We start from the raw sequence: 16,764 nt of genomic DNA on the forward strand, positions 1-16,764 counted from the left end.
ACAGCCCCATGGTTGTAAACTATGATCAGGATCTCTGCCTTGTTTGACACCCATGCTGGGCGATATTGTTCAGTTGGCAGAGTAAGGCAGTTTGCTCTGCCAGTTCACTGGAGTGCCAGTTCACTGGAATAGTATCCTTGAGACTTAAAATGTAATTGAAAACTGGAATTTGCTCTTTAGATTTCTTTTGGTTTCCCTATTTTGCAACTGCCTAGTCCAGAGGCACAAGCTGCAGCCACCTGTGTACACCGGTGCCTTGTGCACTGCACAAAGCCATATCAGAGTTGCCTGCAGGTGTGATTGCAGCAGCTCTGTGGGATTTGTTTGATGCTGCCTATGGCAGTAGCTGTGCCCTGGGATGGCATCCTTATGCTGTGACTTGTTTCCATGGATATCCTGGGCTCTTCTGTCACTGAAGCCCCAGTGTGAGCATGGCCTCCCATGTCCCCTGCACTGTGCTGGAAGGGACCAGATGCCCCTAAAACACCAGGTGATGCTGGCCCCATGCTCAGGGCAGGGTGAGGTCCCTCTGTGCAGGGGAGCACTGCAGCTGCTGTATAAGATTGTACAGTCCTGCATGAGCTAACCATTAGGTCCTTTAATGCTATTTACATTTCCTAAACCAAAACTGAAAAAATCACATTGTAAGGGTTCATGTTAGTTGGGTTCAAGGACAGATGAAGTGACCAGTCTCTAGGTACCTACACGTGAAAAGGGTTTGTGCTTTAATAGAGAACACAGCAGTGAGATTCTGTGCCTGGCAGGTGAAGCAGCTTATCCTCTCTAGAAGTAAAGCATTAGCAGGTGAAACTCATTCCTCTGCAGGTGGGCAGGCAGGAAGTGGAGGGTGCTGCCCTACACATGCCTTGTCAGTGTAGACTGATGGACAATCTGCACCCCATGGCAAAAACTAGTCAGTGTAATTCAATCTGTTCTGTTCAAAGGGAGAGGAGGCAGGAGGAAAATGCTTATAGTTAACTATGGCAACAGGGGAAAAATACTTCAGGAAGTCTACAGTATGTGATCCCCTAATACATTTTTCTTTCTTGTTCATTTTTTTCACTATATTTATTAGCTCCCTCATAGATTACTTCAACTCTGCAAAAGCCCTACCCTGCTCATCCAGAAAGAAATCACATGTGCCTCTTTCCCACCAGTGCTCCTCACTGCACCTACAGCAAAGCAAGTCCACTTGCACAAGTTCTCAAGTGCTAAGCAGGGGTGTTTGCTGCTTTGATCCCAAGGTCCTTCCTAATAACACCAGTCTTCTCCATGGTCCCAGCCTGCAAGACAGGAGATGGGACATGGCCCAGCCCATCTTAGCTGGTGGCTCTCTCTCGCTGCACGTCAAAACCAGGTGAAGAAAGCTTACTGCTGAGGCAAATGTATACCTGCTTCAGCGGTAGTCCACATATGGGAGTGGCCACAGCAAGAAAAGGAACAAGGTCAAAAGCCACCCTGCACTTGTTACTGCTGAGGCTGTGTTTGTACCCTCACCCTCTTTGTCCTCCAAAGGGGACATGGAGACATGAAGCAGACTGGACATGCACTGCTGCCTACAAATAGGCTGAAATCAAGCTGTGAAGCTTTCCTGTCTTCCTGAGGGAAGAAAAAAGACTGTCTTTCACAGAAGCTAATTCACTTGCTAGGCACTGCATGTTCATACCAAATTTGCAATACGATCCATGACAAAGGCTCCAAGATGTGACTATAATACATAAAAGTAACTATCAACAGTAGCAAATCACAGAGAAAAGGATGAGACCATTCTCTTGAGTTTGTATGCTTGAATCTGATAACTCTTCATTTTGGTTTTTCCCTTGTTGCTAAGTGCAAAGAGAAACCACAGCCCTTCCCTGTAAATGACACTGGAGAAATCAAAGGTCACACTCGTCCATCTTTTCAGTGTGATTAAATGTGTCAGGCTGTTTACTTTCTGCCAATTAACACTCCTGCAGTTCGGGAATCGCTCCCTACTCCCTCACCAGGATGCATACAGGTGTTTAATAGTGCACAAATGCAGACACTTTGTGGCTTCCTTCTGCCCGTGTCTGCCTGACGCTTGGTCACTCAAACTGCATTGAGGCTGGTAACTCCCACTCCCGAACTAAATATACTTATTTAGTTTAGCATTTAGTTTACCTGGTCTTTGAACGAAGCACATATCTTCAAATCCTGTCAGAAAACACGTTTGAACACATACCTAGTACGGTTTTTAAGCAGAGCCGTGGGCAGAGCGAACAGCCGGGCAGCTCCAGCTGCCGGGCGCGATACAGCTCAGCAGGGCGGCCAGGCTCACGCCAGGCTTCAGCCCTGTAAGTGTAAATCCTACCGGAATTGAGCTCTGCCCGAGGCTGGCCTGCAGGCTGCCCTGCAAGGGCCTTCGGTGTCCTGGTGGACTCCAGCCAGGATACATCTCTCCCGAGCCGTGGCGAAGGCAGTACAGTAACTACGCCTGATCCCCTAAACGCTTTTCGGAGCTCTCACCCGGATGATTTCATTAGGGCACAGCCCAAGGCGTCCTGGGACAGCCCTCCAGGTCTCGGAGGACCGCTTCATTCATCAGCTCCCTCAACAGGAACCAGCGAGGGGCTGCCCGCTGCCTTACCCACCCCGGCCCGCTCCCCGCTCCAGCCACCAGCGTGCCGCAGGGCTGCCGGTTTCCCGGCGGGGGTGGTGACGGTGGTGACGGCGGCGGCGGCAGCAGCAGCAGCAGCAGCAGCAGCAACCTGCGCCGCGCTGGCTCCGGCCTCCTCCCCACCACGGGCAGGAACGCGCTGATGGGCGCTCCGGTCCCCCCGGAGCGGTACGAGGAGACCGGGGCAGCGCCCCGCTGCCCACTGACCTCGCCCGCCCCAGCAGCCCCGCGCCCCTTCCCTGCCCGCACCCGCGCCCGCCCATTGGCTGCCGCCTCAGCCGCGCCCCACTCCTCTCTCCGCCATTGGACGGACGCTGCCCCTCGCTCGCGCCCCTCCCTCAGCCTCGCTCTGTGATTGGCTAGCTATTCCCGTCCCCTTCGCGCCCCGTCCCGTCCCTGCCAAGTGATTGGGCAATGCTCACCCTCTGTCTCCGCCTCTCCACGGGCGTTTCCCTTCGCCATTGGGGGAGCCCCTCCCTTGCCCTTGCTCCCCTCCCACCCGGGCGCGGCGCGGGCTCCCATTGGGCGCCGGCCGCCCGCCTCGCACGCGCGCCGGCGCGCCCAGGCGGGGCCCGTCCCCTCGCGTGACGCCCGCGCCGGCGATTGGGGGAGCGCGCGGCGCGCTTCCGGTGCGGAGCGGCCCGGCCGGGCGGGGGCGGCGGAGCGGGCGCGGCGGGGCCGGCGCGATGGAGCGGCCCGAGCGGCCCCGCGCCAACGGCTGCGGCGGCGCCCACGGCGCGCTCCGCAACGGCTTCGTGCGCGGCCCGCCCGGCACACAGGTGTGCGCGGGCGACGGGGGCGCGGCGGCGGGCGGCGGGGCCCCGGGAGGCACCGAGGCGGGGCCGTGAGGGGTGTCGGCAGAACCCGATGGTTTGTGTCGTCGGCTCTCGCCCGGGGCGGGCGGGCAGCGCCCGGGGCGGTGCTCGCTCACCGCACTGGTGGCGGCGTGGGCAATGACTGTCCCTCGAGTCACGGCTGTAACTTTACTGCGAGGCTTTTGAACTTAAACCTCGCTGTAGCTCAGTGGGTCTGGGCTTTAGCAGAAAAGGTTCAGCAGTTCTTCGCCACCGTTTCGCTGTTCCAGGCGGACGCGCGGGGCTGTGGGTACGAGGAGCCCTGAGCACGGACTTCCTCTAGAGCAGAGTTGGAGCTTGGTGCAGCGCTTCCCATCTGCCTGTATTAACGCTGGGATGCAAGTGGGTATTTGTGCTTGCGGACTCCAGCTGTTTCTATGCAAAACACTCAAGGTTTGTGTTATAGTGTAAAGAACTTAAAGGTTGTTATGAAGTCAGCCTCAGCAGAAGGCAATAGGTTGTGTTTCCTTGAACACTTCAAGCTGCTTGATAAAAGCCTTCCTCTGTTCTCATCTCTCCTGCTGCTTCTGTTTTTCAGTCCTCTGCTCTCCCTTCTATTTTTTCAGCGTAGGTTGTGGACTCACTGTGTGGACTAGATTGAGAACTGATGCAGGGTAAAACGAAACTTTTTTCCCCCCTGGGTTATCTTTAACTGAGGATACTTATTCTATTTCTTTGACTGGATAGATGCTCGTAGTCTTTCCCTGGCCCTTGGGAGATACAGCACAATATTGGAAGTGAACAAATGGAGGGAGGTACAGTACATTCATTTGGCAGCAGGGTCAGTTTGTACTTGTTTGGGGAGCTGTGGCTTTGGTAGTCTTGCCTTGCAAACAGCAAGCACTGCTAGCTATAAAACCTTACATGTAAATCTTGGTAATAAGATAAAGTATGGTGCTGGAGAGTGTTCTTCTGTGAGAGTTTTTCCCCACCCTATGCTTTCTAAAGAAGAATGTCTGAATACAGTTATATTCTTCCACTTCAGAGGAACAGAAGGTGGGGTCAGGAAGCATTTCCTCAAGGGCTTTGTTTACCTGTGTAGCTGGAGAACATGGGTGATGTAGTGTGTGAATGAGAAAAACCATGCATATCAAACTGAGGAAACTTTAAAAACCTTGCTGATTTATGCGATGTTCTATTCACTTAGTAGCTTGCATATGATACTATGCTCAGATATGTTTTGGGGACCTGAGGCATTTGAGATAACTATTTCTGAAGTGGGTCAGGGTTCACTGGAGAAATGGTCATGAGAAGTCTTACCAAAAATCCAAAGTATAGCAGCAGTGTGAGATTTAAGAGTGTAGGAAAGTTTGGTATCTTTCTGGCAGCTGCTTGATTTATAATTAGGAGTATTAAATTTTTTCAATTTTATGTGGGCTAACTTTATGTTAACTTTCAAAGTAAGGGTCTGAATGTTACAACTGGACTGGAAGAAGCAATTATTTAGGAGAACTAATTATGTCCAGCTTTCTCAGATAGCATCTGTGGTGGTAAGCTGCCAAAAGATGTGTTTGCTGATATATCACAGATTTGGTTAATTGATTGGTATTTTGCCTTTTCAGTTTTGTTTTTTGAACCTTTCTATAGAAGAAAGGAAACGTGAATGCGCACATTGTGTTGTATATATTTGCTGTGTATGTATATGCTATGTACTTACCACATACAGCACTTGAGAATCTGCAACTGTAAGCAAGTACCAAAAAGGAGGCAACTTGCACAAAAGAATGTGATTGTTACTTAGTAGGAAAAAAACAAACAGAAAAGTGAGGATGCGGAAAAGAACTTTTTCAACAAGGCCTTTCACAGGTTTTGTGTGAGAAATAAGAGGTAAAATGAGAACATGAGATCTAGCTGAAATGATGGGAAGTGAAGGGGAAAGGAAAACCATCAGTTTAAATAAATGTTGCAGTCATTGACAGTTTACCTGGAAAAGCATGGAGCTTCTGAGGGGAGAGCTTAGAGACAGGGTAGTGCATTACCATGTCCCCCAGTAGTGCTTGATAGTGCAGAAAAGCTTTACCCACTTTTAACTATGTGAAAAAAAAGGAGTCCTCTTCTACCTAGGACATTTCTGCTCAGACTATCTATGTAAGTTTGGGTTTTTTTTAATTCTTGATTTGTTAGTTTATGTGGTTTTGTAGGGTTTTATCCTAAAAAAATAAAGCTTAAATTCAAATGTTTCCTTATGGTACTCCCTCCACTGAGGGTGGTATTTGACATATAGAGTGGGTTCTTTACTGTTGCTCCAGGATGCACAGAAGAGGGTGAAATTGTTTACTTAATTTTTTAAGAGGTTGTATTTGTCTCCTTCTGAACTGCTAAACCTCTTTGGTAAGAGGAGAGGGGAAACTTGCTGCCTACTAAAACTGTGCAGTAACAGACCCTTGACTACCTTGGAGATTAATAAAATATTATCAGTGATTGGGAAAGTGGCCATTTGAAGCTAGGGATCGAGCATAGCAAAAACATTCTGCTGAAATACTGAGATAAATACAGCTCTTGGCTTTCCTGAGGTATCTTGCGTTCAAATTACTTGGCTCCTGCTTGAAGTTAATCTGTTTAGAGATTGTTACATTCACTGAATTTCAGTCTCATTATGAACACCTTTATTAAAAGAGGCTGAAGTACCAATGGAATGTTGGAGAAAAGTGACTTTTTTTCTGACTGTATACAGTTAAGGGAGTTAATGGTTAGAAAGAATAGTAATTTATGGAAGGGCTTAAAATTTATCTAGAATTCTGGTGTAATACTGCAGTATGTAAGATAAAAGCCTGACATGTCAAAGGGTATTGTCATGACATGAGAAGTTGAACATAGATAGGAGAAAGAGAGAAAATCTTAGAAACAGAGCTGTGAAGTTACCTCTTCAAGTTGTGCATGATTCTGCTTTTTATGCCCTTCTGCTGTTTTGGGGAGAGTGTTGAGTTCAATATAAAAATGGTGTTTAGGAGCTATCAAGACACTTGTGGGAATAATAAATGGGGGGAAATTGCTTTTCCTTTCTGCAATGCAATTTTAAACTGGAATGTATTTCTCCATTGGAATGTTTTGCAAATGACTAATGGTTTTCCAATGCTGCATCTGAAAAGATTTTTCTTGCTTAGAATAGGGATATTGGTACATCTTTAATGGGAGAAGATACCCTTATTTTCCAGGATAATATATTTGAATCCACCTATTATTGCGAACAAATTCTTAGTAATGTGATTTTTTTTTTTTTTTTTGCTCCTTAATTGAGCTTCTTGCATTCTAATAGTTCTGTTGTGCTAGAAGCTAAAGAAGAAGTTGTCTCAACCTAAAAAAAATAAAATTGGGATACAGATTTTAGATATCAAATTCTTAATTTCTGTTTTGTGCAGTATCTCCAAGTCAGTTAGATAGGAACTGGAATTATATAAACAAATGTTAATTTCCCTGGTGTTTCAAGAAGGTTTTCAAACCCCATCCTATAGCAACTTCCAGATGACATACATGCCTTTGTAAACAACGTCTTGTACTGCTTCCTCAGGAAGACAAGGAATAGTTTGGTTGACAAAAGTGGGAGGACTGTGGGATTTGCATTCCTTTAAGACTGTTAGAAGTCCTGAATTCTAACAGCTTTTAAAATGGCCAGCATAGATATTTCTTTCCTAGAAGTTTTGGTGTGGATATACAGAAAACAATTTGTGTAGTCTTGGATTTGTGCTTGCTCTTCTTAAACAACATAAACTGCTTATATAAGTTCATCTTGTGGGATTGCTTCAGGATGCAGGGGAACAATGACTTCATCCTGATTTCTAAGATACTTTTGCTGGAATTCAGGTTAGTGTAGTTTCTTTCAGAGAGCACACTTAAGATTACTTGCAGCAGATACTGCAAGTTCTTTTTGCCACAAGTGATTTAGTGGTAGCAGTGACGTGAATCGTGTTTCAGATGAAAGTTAGGATAAGATAAATGTAATAAATACCCTATCCACTGGTGTAAAAAGGAATTGGAGTACAGAATTGTGAAGTTTTTTCACATCTGTGTGCAAATTTAAAATTCAGGTATTTCTGAAAGGGAAAAAAAAAGATCCTGAGAATCTTAATCTCATTAACTGCTTGAAGAAGTGGTTGTTCCCCTTACTGAGTTTGGGAGACTGCATTTTGCAAATGGTGTCCAGTTTTGAGCTTCTCAGAAAGATGGTGACATAACCACATGAATCTCTGAATCCAGTGGAGGGTCCCCAAGAAATGAAGAGGCTGTGAGAGCTGGCTGTGCTCAACCTTAGGAAGAGAGAAGGCTTAAGTAGCTGTCTGCAGGATATAGAGAAAATGGGGCCAGACTCTTGGAAGCGTGTGACAATAGTAGGAGAGGCAACACATGTAATTGGGAGGAATAGGAAGTTTTGATTGCACATAAGGAAAATAACTTTTCCCAGAAGGGTGGTAAAATACTGGAAGAAGTTTCCCAAAGAGGCTGTGGGATCTGCATCCATGAAAAAGCTCAGGATGGTTGGACATGCTCTTGACAACCTGTTGTAATTAGCCCTGCTTTGAGTTGGGGCTCAGAGACAATGGAGGTGCCTTCCAACCTTAGTTACTCCATGGTTACGGAGATGAACTCATGGACTGCAGGAGAGTCTGTCCAGGTGTAGACATTAGCATTTAATCCCCGAACCCCTGTAAAGATGTGTGCCTTAGGGCTTATAGCAGGTACTCTGAGGCTTACATCAGACCTGAGGAAAGGAATTGCTACTGACTCTTGCTTGGTTTTCTGATTGACTGTATTTATTGTGTCAATAATGTAAAACTGAAGTGAGACGAAAGTTATGTGATCTAGAAAAGACTGCAACCTTGTTCAGATACTTTAATTGACAAAACTCTATCTTTAAAAAAGTGTACTTGTGCACAATGATCTTTTGCTAGTAGCAAATTCAGTTACAGAAGACTGTAAGCCTTTTTGTAAGCAAGAGCTACTCTGCATTCTCCCTGGCTAAGTTAATAGTTGAGATCATATTAAATTAGTAGGTGTAGTGCCAATGTTGTGCTTGTTGAGAATTTGTGTGTCTGAGCTGGTATGAAAACAAATGCCCATGATAGCTATTGATACTATGGGCTTCTCTGAGATTTGAATATGTTGCTACTGAGAAATTAGTTTGGGTGAAGTGTTAAAATCTCTGGATTGTATTTGGACTACCATTTCAAATTTAGCTGGTGATAAGCCCTAAATGCTCTTAAGAAATTGTATACAAGTTATTTTATTTTTACTGTATTTACTTGAGTGATATGTTGCATTTTTTCTGTCTTAATTGTACAACAAAAACAATGTTCTTCTCTAAATTTCATGTGTTCAATTTGTTGGAGAGACAAAAGCCTTATCTAAGTTATCTATTGACTTTAATTTTGCTAGGCAGAACATAAAGCATTGGCCCATCTTCAGTGAGGTTTCCAGTGTTTTGTTTTGCCATCATTAAGAAATAAATCCTAGAAAAAGAACTGGTTTTAATTCAAAAGTATAGTTTTTGAAGAGCACTTATAGTTGAGAAAGGGTTGGAAAGTTTAGGAAGTAATGGGGTTTAATGTCTATAAAAATGAGAGCAGATTATAAAATATGTCAGGAATGCTTTCAGAAGTATATGAGAGCCTGGAGATTGACTTGTTGCGGAAGCAGTGCAGACCTGTTCTGTCTTTGAAAATCTTTATTGTAAATCATATTTGGTATTCTGTGTGCCCGAAATCTACTGAACATAATAGATAAAGTTACATGTAAGATTTAAGGTAATTTAGGGTAAAGAATTTAAAAAATATTTTAAATTAAAATTTTAAAAATTTAAATATTTTCTTAAATTAAAAAATTTAAGAAAAATAGTATTTTATCAGTAGTATTCAAATTGTCACCTGTATGTAGTAAGAAAAAAAACCAAACAAGTTTAATTGCATCCTTTACTTGCTAATGGGGGGCAGGGGAGAACCCAAACAACTTTTAAATGTTACAAAGATTCACACTGTTTTCGTAGATGTGGTAAGTGCATCTTAAACAAACACTGTCAAATTTGTTGTGACTAACTAATTGTAAATAAAAATATTTTATAGTACCTGTCGAGAAGAACAAATCTTTAATTAGAAATGTACTCTAAAGTCTGTTTTATAAAACAAGTTTATCCCCTGTGGGGTTGTTTTAAAGCTTGAAATGTGATTCAAAACAGTTAATTCTAAATTTGGCAGTAAACACTTTGTCTTTTTACCAATGCAACAGTCTGAGATTTGAAGTCTAAGCAAAGCAGTGCAAGGGAAAGGGCTAGAGGTGACAGTAAAATTTCCACAGGGTATCTTACATTTTAGAGCAGCTGCATTCATGGAATTCTCACTGCTGTGATTTCTGTAGTGCTGATTTCCTCAATCCTTTGTGATGAATGTGCCTACTTTTGCATACAGAGGCACACTCGGGGATGTGGTCTTTCAGTGTGTTTCTAAAAATAGAAGCAGCAAGCCTGTTACTAAAATTTCTGCAGCATGTGCTGTATGTGGCAATGGGAAGCTACTAAATTTTAAGAATTTAGCAAAGTTGTGTTCCAGCATAAATAATCTTTTTAATGTGTTTACATAAATTCTGCCAGGTTCATCTCTATTTGTTCTTCCTGTCAGCATGAAATAAAATGGCCTTTTTAATACAGACTGCTGGATCTTTCCTGGGGGTAACAGCAGTGAGCAGTTACTGTGTATGGCTCTTGAACTTGTGCAGCATGAATTGCACTTGTAGCATCACCTCTCCCTAAAGTTCATGCCTGATGTGCAAGGTGTGTACCCAGACTCCTGTGGTAAATCCTGTGTGTTTTCTGCAGTAGCATCTGCAAATTTTCCTGCGTTTGCACATGGCTTTTGTCTTCTCACTCACAAAGGACATAGAGAGCATCCAAAGGAGGGGTACAGAGATGGTGAAAGCATTATGAAGAGTCACTGAAGTCACTTGGAGAAGAGGAGGCTGAGGGCACACCTCACTGCAGTTACAGCATCCTCACCAAGGGAAGAGGAGGGGCAGGCACTGATCTCTTCATTCTACTGACCAGTGTCAGGACCCCAGGGAAGGACATGAAGCTGTTCTGTGGCAGGTTTAGGTGGGATATTAGGAAAATGTTCTTCACCTACTGGGGGGTCAGGCACTGGAGCAGTGACCCTGGGAAGTGACCACAGCACCAAGCCTGACAGAGTTCAAGAAGCTCTTGGACAGCTCCCTCAAATAGGTAGTGTGACTCTTGGAGTCATGCTGTTCAGGGCCAGGAGTTGGACTCGATGGTTCCCTGTAGGTCCAAACTCAGTACATTCTGTGATTATCAACAGACTCTCATGTGTCCTGCTTAGACCAGTGTAGTCCTTTCTAGCAGTAGCTGTGTGATGTTGCTACTGCTCAATCACTGCTACAGTACTGTTTTATGTGGTTTGTTTTGCCAAGAGTTTGGCCCAACACAGGCATTACAGGCATTACCTGTGGCTGGTTCTTTGCTGCCTTTTGTAAGTGGCTGAGTTGTGCTCTGATTCTCCTGCAGCTGAGTTTTTTAATGTGATGGTGCTCTTCTGCATGCATGTACTCTGCACAGTACAGGAAAGAGAATTGTAGGTGAGCATACACGTACTTTTTTTGATCCCTGTGTTTAAGTGAACTCTGACTGTTCTTCATACTTGGATATGCCATATATTCTACTTCAAAGGTCATGGCTCACTTTAAGCTATTTGAAATCATAAAAGTCTTAATCTTCCACGCCTATTTTCTCCTCCTGATAAAAGGAAATTATGCACTGAACTCTAGCCACCTTTTTTCTTGGTCTCTGGAATTGAAATTGCTGTTCTTTTGCAGCAGCTTTGGAGCTTGCAGCATGTATGCCTTCATTTGAAGGCTTATGTGTGGATTTATAAGGCATTCTTAGAAAAACAAATAGACTTGTATTTAATGTCTACAAATGTTTCTTTTGTAGTCAACTTCTAGAGTTTTTTTACAGTCATATGCTTCATGAAGAGTTTGTAGAATTGCATTCAGTCTGTAATTTTTTTGATTCAGTTAGGATAGCACAAGCTTCTTAGCTGATGTCACAGCTGACGCGCAAATTTAAGGATGTGTTAGCACACTGGTGGAAGAAAACTGAGAGGTGAAATTGATTGGAGTATTGGTTGAATCAATACAGGTATTCCTAAAAAGCCTTTTTTAGTGAAATATTGGGATTGACCATAATGAGTAGTTTTTTTAGTTTTAGCATTTGTTACAAGCACAGTCACCTTCAAAGACCTGGAAAAAATTGGTATGTTTTTATTGTGATTAAGTTTGCATATAGATTTGGTTGTCTAAGTTGTTTTTTTGTTGTTGTTGTTTGTTTGTTTGGGTTTTTTTTCAGTAACTTTTTGGTACCCGGTAACCTTAGATCCATTATCTTAACATGTAGCCTTTCATCTCTTCCAGATGAACTTTCAGTTACCTGGGAAAGACATTAGAAGCTTTGATATGATCTCTAGCTATTCAATACTAGGTAATTTGTGAAATAGCCACTACCAGTTTTCTGTCTGCTTATCCAGAAATCAGCTGCTGGTACAGCAGGCAGGCACAGGTGGCAGGTATGTAGTGTGCCTGCTCCTGAACAGCTGCTCTTCACAGCCTGATCTGACAATGTGAGGATGCAAACTTCAACTTGTAATTCCCCAAGCTGTGAAACTGTGGTGGTTGGAGCTTTGGTGCATGATCTCTCTTGCATCTGGATGCAACAAAATTCTATAGTTTTGTGTACAGGAGCCATAATGATACAGTTAAGCAATTCTGAGAGTAATAGAGAAGAGGTAGGTGGCTTTCATGGTTTTTCCTTTGCGGTGTTGGCTCACTGTGATTGTCATGGTGCTGCTGCCCCTCCTCTCTCTCCAAAAGCTGCTGGCTCTTGTTTGCTGAGCTCTATTGAATGACTGTGGAGCAGTGCTGTAAGGACTGTTAAGGTCTAATGAATAACGTTCTGCAAACGATTGTATTTCCAACACGGATGGGTTCAGTGTTGAAGGGATGCAATGCTGATAATCGGATGTAGTTGCTTTAGTTGTACTAGCTGGAGGCTGGTGCAGATGGCTCATAATGGGAGTGAGTGGGGCAGGGGCAGCCCCTTTGACTGGGTTGTTCATTAAGAGAACGGTATGTGAACGTTTGGTCTGCATTAAAGCCTTAAATTGCCAGCACTTAAGCTGCAATGTGGTAAGCAAGTGTTCCTATGCTTGTGCCAAGTGGTAATTTTCTACCTTAAGCCACCGCTGTATGTGGTGTGTTTTTACAATAATACTTCGGTATTAAACCTGGCCTCAAAGCACTGCAAGCTAGTTACCTGCATCTGTCTTTAACTGCTGCTTCTAAAAGAGAAGTTCCTACTCTGTCTTTGCTATTTTGTTTCCATATATAGACCTATTCTTAAATCCCCACAACTATTGTGACCAAATGAAGGATTTACTTTGCTTAAAGCTGTGTCAGAGGAAGGGAAGAGGTAGAAATGGCTATCAGGAGGGAAGGTACTATTGTGGTTTATACTTGGTGACTGCATAGCTATAGCATAATTGTATTGCTAAGAACAGCCCCTTGGCATCTGAAAAATTGTTTCATTATATTAATGACAGACTCGAAATACAGACTTGCTCTGGCAGGTATCACTTTCCAAATAATTCAGTGTCTGCTGATGCCAGCAAGTATGTGTGCCTTATTGATTCAACTGTTGGTTGTAGTGCTTAGTGTGATTCTACATTACTTTCCCATATGATAATATGAATGACATAGGTGAATAACTGGTTTAATTCTGTCTGCTGGCCCACACTCCTCAGGAATTATTTGCCATTGTCTTTTTTTGATTAATTGAGGTTCAATCTCTTTCCTAGGTGTTGAGGTTTCTTTGATTAGTACCTTTTAAGAAATACATTTCTTATTTTTATATATATTTGATGCTACACAAGGGGATTTATGTCTTATAGAGTATATATATGTGTGTGTATATATATATATATATATATACACATATACTATATATGTATATGTAGCTGTTCTACTATTGTGCAGCCATTCTATAACTTAGCTATGCAGATATCCATTTGCCTCTAATGGCTAGATTTCTGTATTTTCATTCATTAACTTACGAGATCTGATCTTTAACTTAACCATTTTAAAAAGTAGTCGAGTTAAAACTAAAATTATCTTTTCCCCCATTTGCCTTGTAACTGTGAAGTTTTTCTGTAATAGTTGCAAATATTGCATATTCTAGTACTTGAGATAGACCTGCTGTATGCACTAGGCAGCTAGTAAATCTCCTACCTTCAGATGACATGTAAGTAGCAAATGACTTTTACCATGGATTTTATGCAGAAAGCCATGCTTTGTTCTGTATGCTGACCTGCTGCGTTGAGACTCTATATACAATGACTTTTTTGTCTGTGGTGTCATGTCCGCCTCATGGATGAGTACAGTGTTTATGTTAGCATCTTTAGGCTAACAGCTACAGAGACACGTGGATTATGATTGTTTTGTTACACTAATATAGGCTTCCAAGACTGAGACGATATTGTTTAGATCAGTAAAACTATTAATTTATATTTTGTTTTTCTCTGTAGTAATCCTGGGACACGTTGCTGTTCTGTTACTTGTACCCTCTTGGTGAAGGCACTTTTTTTATTCTGGTTTGCCTAGACGTAAGCAATGCTCTATATGTAGCTTTGCAAACTAAATAGTTTCAATTGGATGTTGGATTAAACTGCCCTAGATCGGTGACTTTGACTTGTGTTATATCAGCAATTTGGCAACTTCATATATGGAGACTGGCAGTGTTTATCAGTAATGGCTGAACTTAGCTGGCAGCAGTTTTTGCTGAATGGTGGGGGATGCAGAGCTTGCAGCTGACCACAGGGCTGGGAACTCCTTTGAAATGTCTATCTGCCTTTTTTTCAATTAATAACTCAACTGCCTCTCTTTAAATTTTTACTATAGATAAATCATATTGTGCACAATGGAGGATTATACAAAAGGCCTTTCAATGAAGCTTTTGAAGAAACACCAATGCTGGTTGCTGTGCTGACCTATGTAGGCTATGGTGTTCTCACTCTCTTTGGATATCTGCGAGATTTCATGCGGCAGTGGAAGATTGAGAAGTGTCAAAATGCAACAGAAAGAGAAGAACAGAAGGTAACCACTGGGAAATAATATTCTGTGGGAAATGATGTGGCTGAGGCTTGAGTGTTTCTTTGGGAAGAAGTGGTGTTCCATTTTCTGCCATCCTCTGGATGCCCCAATTACTATACAAGTAATGCTGTATCATGAAAAAATAATCTTTCTTTTGAGTTATTTTTCCTTGGAGTAGTTTCCTCATCTGTCTCAGTGCAAAGCTGCATCCACAGTTACATCAATGTACTGAAAGATCCCCCCCAGCTGCAGAAACAAGAGTTTGGGGAAGAGAGACTGCATGTTCCAGCATCAGTACTTAAAGAAAGGCTTCTGGTTTTAGTTTCACACCAATGGGAGGCTTTCTGATGCTGATCTGGTGGCTGAGTTTTGATTTAGAAATGTTATTAATTCTCTTTATCGGAAGCAGTTGCAAAGAGAAGCTTGTGAGTCAGATCCAGAGCACAAGCTATATAACTTTAAATTCTTTTGGAATCCAGAACACAAGCAGGTTAGCTGGTGAGTAATTTGAGGTGCTGACTCGTGGCTCACTGATAGTGATTAGAAAGAATTAATTCATGTTACAACCCATTCACAAAAGCTTCTGTACCAAGTGAAAGGTCTTGCCTGCTTCAGCAGATAGACTAGAATGGATAATTCTGATTTTCAGTACTTATAAATTATTTTTAGTGATCTTTATTCCCCACAGGAGTTAATTGTTTTTAGGAAGCTGCTGTTGAAACATGAAATTCACAAGCTATTTTCTTGCTAACACTTTAGAAGATTGTGACTACCAGTGAGCTGTCTCCAAAGGTCTCTTGCTGATTTGGGTTCTCTCAAACTGTTTTTCCCAACTGCTTTGGAGAGCCAATGTGACTTATAAAATGTTCAGGGAGTTCCTTTTCCAGTTGCTGGTTTCTGGTTCTCTGTGCAGCCACACAAGCAGTTGGCTAGCAGAAAATAGCAGGGGGCAGAAAGGACATCTCAGTAAGGCAAAGAAATAATCAAGGGTATCAGGGAGGAACTAAAAAAGAGAAGGTTCTGTTGGAGCCTTTTTTTGGAGACAGCACTGGAGTAAAGTGCAGTCTTTTTACAGCTGATTAGCTAAGGACCAGTGCCTAAAATTACCTCACAGTAGCTTCTTTCTGTGAACATTGTGAGGTAGAATTAAGCAGATTCCTAGTAGGGCGCTAAATTCCAAAACGGAAGCATTCTTACAGGAGTTGAATGAGTAAAAGGCATTTCATATTGGTTAAAACTACAGGAGTTTAAATTTACACTATTGCCAAAACTGACTTCTGGAATATGAAAGTAAAAATCTTGGATCCCTTTTAACAGTTAAAATATCTGATTAAAAAATGCTGGTTAGGTTTCAACTTAAAACTTGATGTGTTTGTTAATGCCTTTTGAGCTACTTTGTTTTATGACATTTGAGAACATGACACCCTTATATTTTTCTGTACGTAAAGCAGAAGTTGATACAGCAGAGAACAGTCAAAACAGTTGCAGAAAACTACCAAGACATTATAATAAAAGTGTAAATATTGGTATGGATTCATGATGTTGAGGATTATAAAGGAGTAACTGAAGTGTTGGTGCAGTTACTCTATACTGTAATTGTTACATTTCTGTTGCATGTTTGCTGTGAAAGGCTTGTCCTGTCAGTGTGTAACAACTACTTACAGCAGCCCTTTTCTGTGGGAGCAGTCCTTGCTCTTACATGAGTGAGTGAAAAAAGGGGGCAGTAGGTCTAATTCAGTAACACATTATTGATATTAGGCTCTCCATAAAGATTACCACAGAAGACCTTGAAAAACAGAGGTTGTTAGCAACTGGTTATCCTAGTCCTAAAAGAAATGTAGCCTTGAATTTTTTTGTAAAGTAACTCAGCATTGCATCTTACCCCAAAAGACATTTGCTTAACAAGTATGCCTTCTGGACAGCTGCACTGAAACTCTTTCAGTTTCTGTGTTGGCTTCCATGAGGAGATGCACGTATTCTGGTTTTGTTTTGTACATAGGATGTGTGTGGATGGAGCTAATAAGAAGTGCCAGTGAATATTGCATAAGAATGAAAAGTAGGAAATCCTGTTTAAAGTTTTGGTGTTGGAGAAATCTCAGCCTCGTGTACTTCCCCAAATCATGTCTCCAGCAC

At 42.5% G+C, this 16,764-nt stretch overlaps 1 protein-coding gene across 1 annotated transcript in view; it reads left to right on the forward strand.

Annotated features, from left to right (window-relative positions):
* The first annotated feature begins 3,321 nt into the window (after positions 1-3,321).
* The window catches only part of SPTLC2 (serine palmitoyltransferase long chain base subunit 2), a 77,943-nt gene continuing 64,500 nt past the window's right edge, over positions 3,322-16,764 (forward strand). Inside the window, exons 1-2 of the mRNA XM_021542830.2 lie at positions 3,322-3,417; positions 14,440-14,634. Coding sequence (XP_021398505.1) covers positions 3,325-3,417; positions 14,440-14,634 — 288 coding nt within the window. The 5' untranslated portion in view covers positions 3,322-3,324. The remainder of the gene's footprint in view (positions 3,418-14,439; positions 14,635-16,764) is intronic.

The sequence above is a fragment of the Lonchura striata genome, chromosome 6 (genome assembly GCF_046129695.1).
Source record: "Lonchura striata isolate bLonStr1 chromosome 6, bLonStr1.mat, whole genome shotgun sequence".
NCBI lineage: Eukaryota > Metazoa > Chordata > Aves > Passeriformes > Estrildidae > Lonchura > Lonchura striata.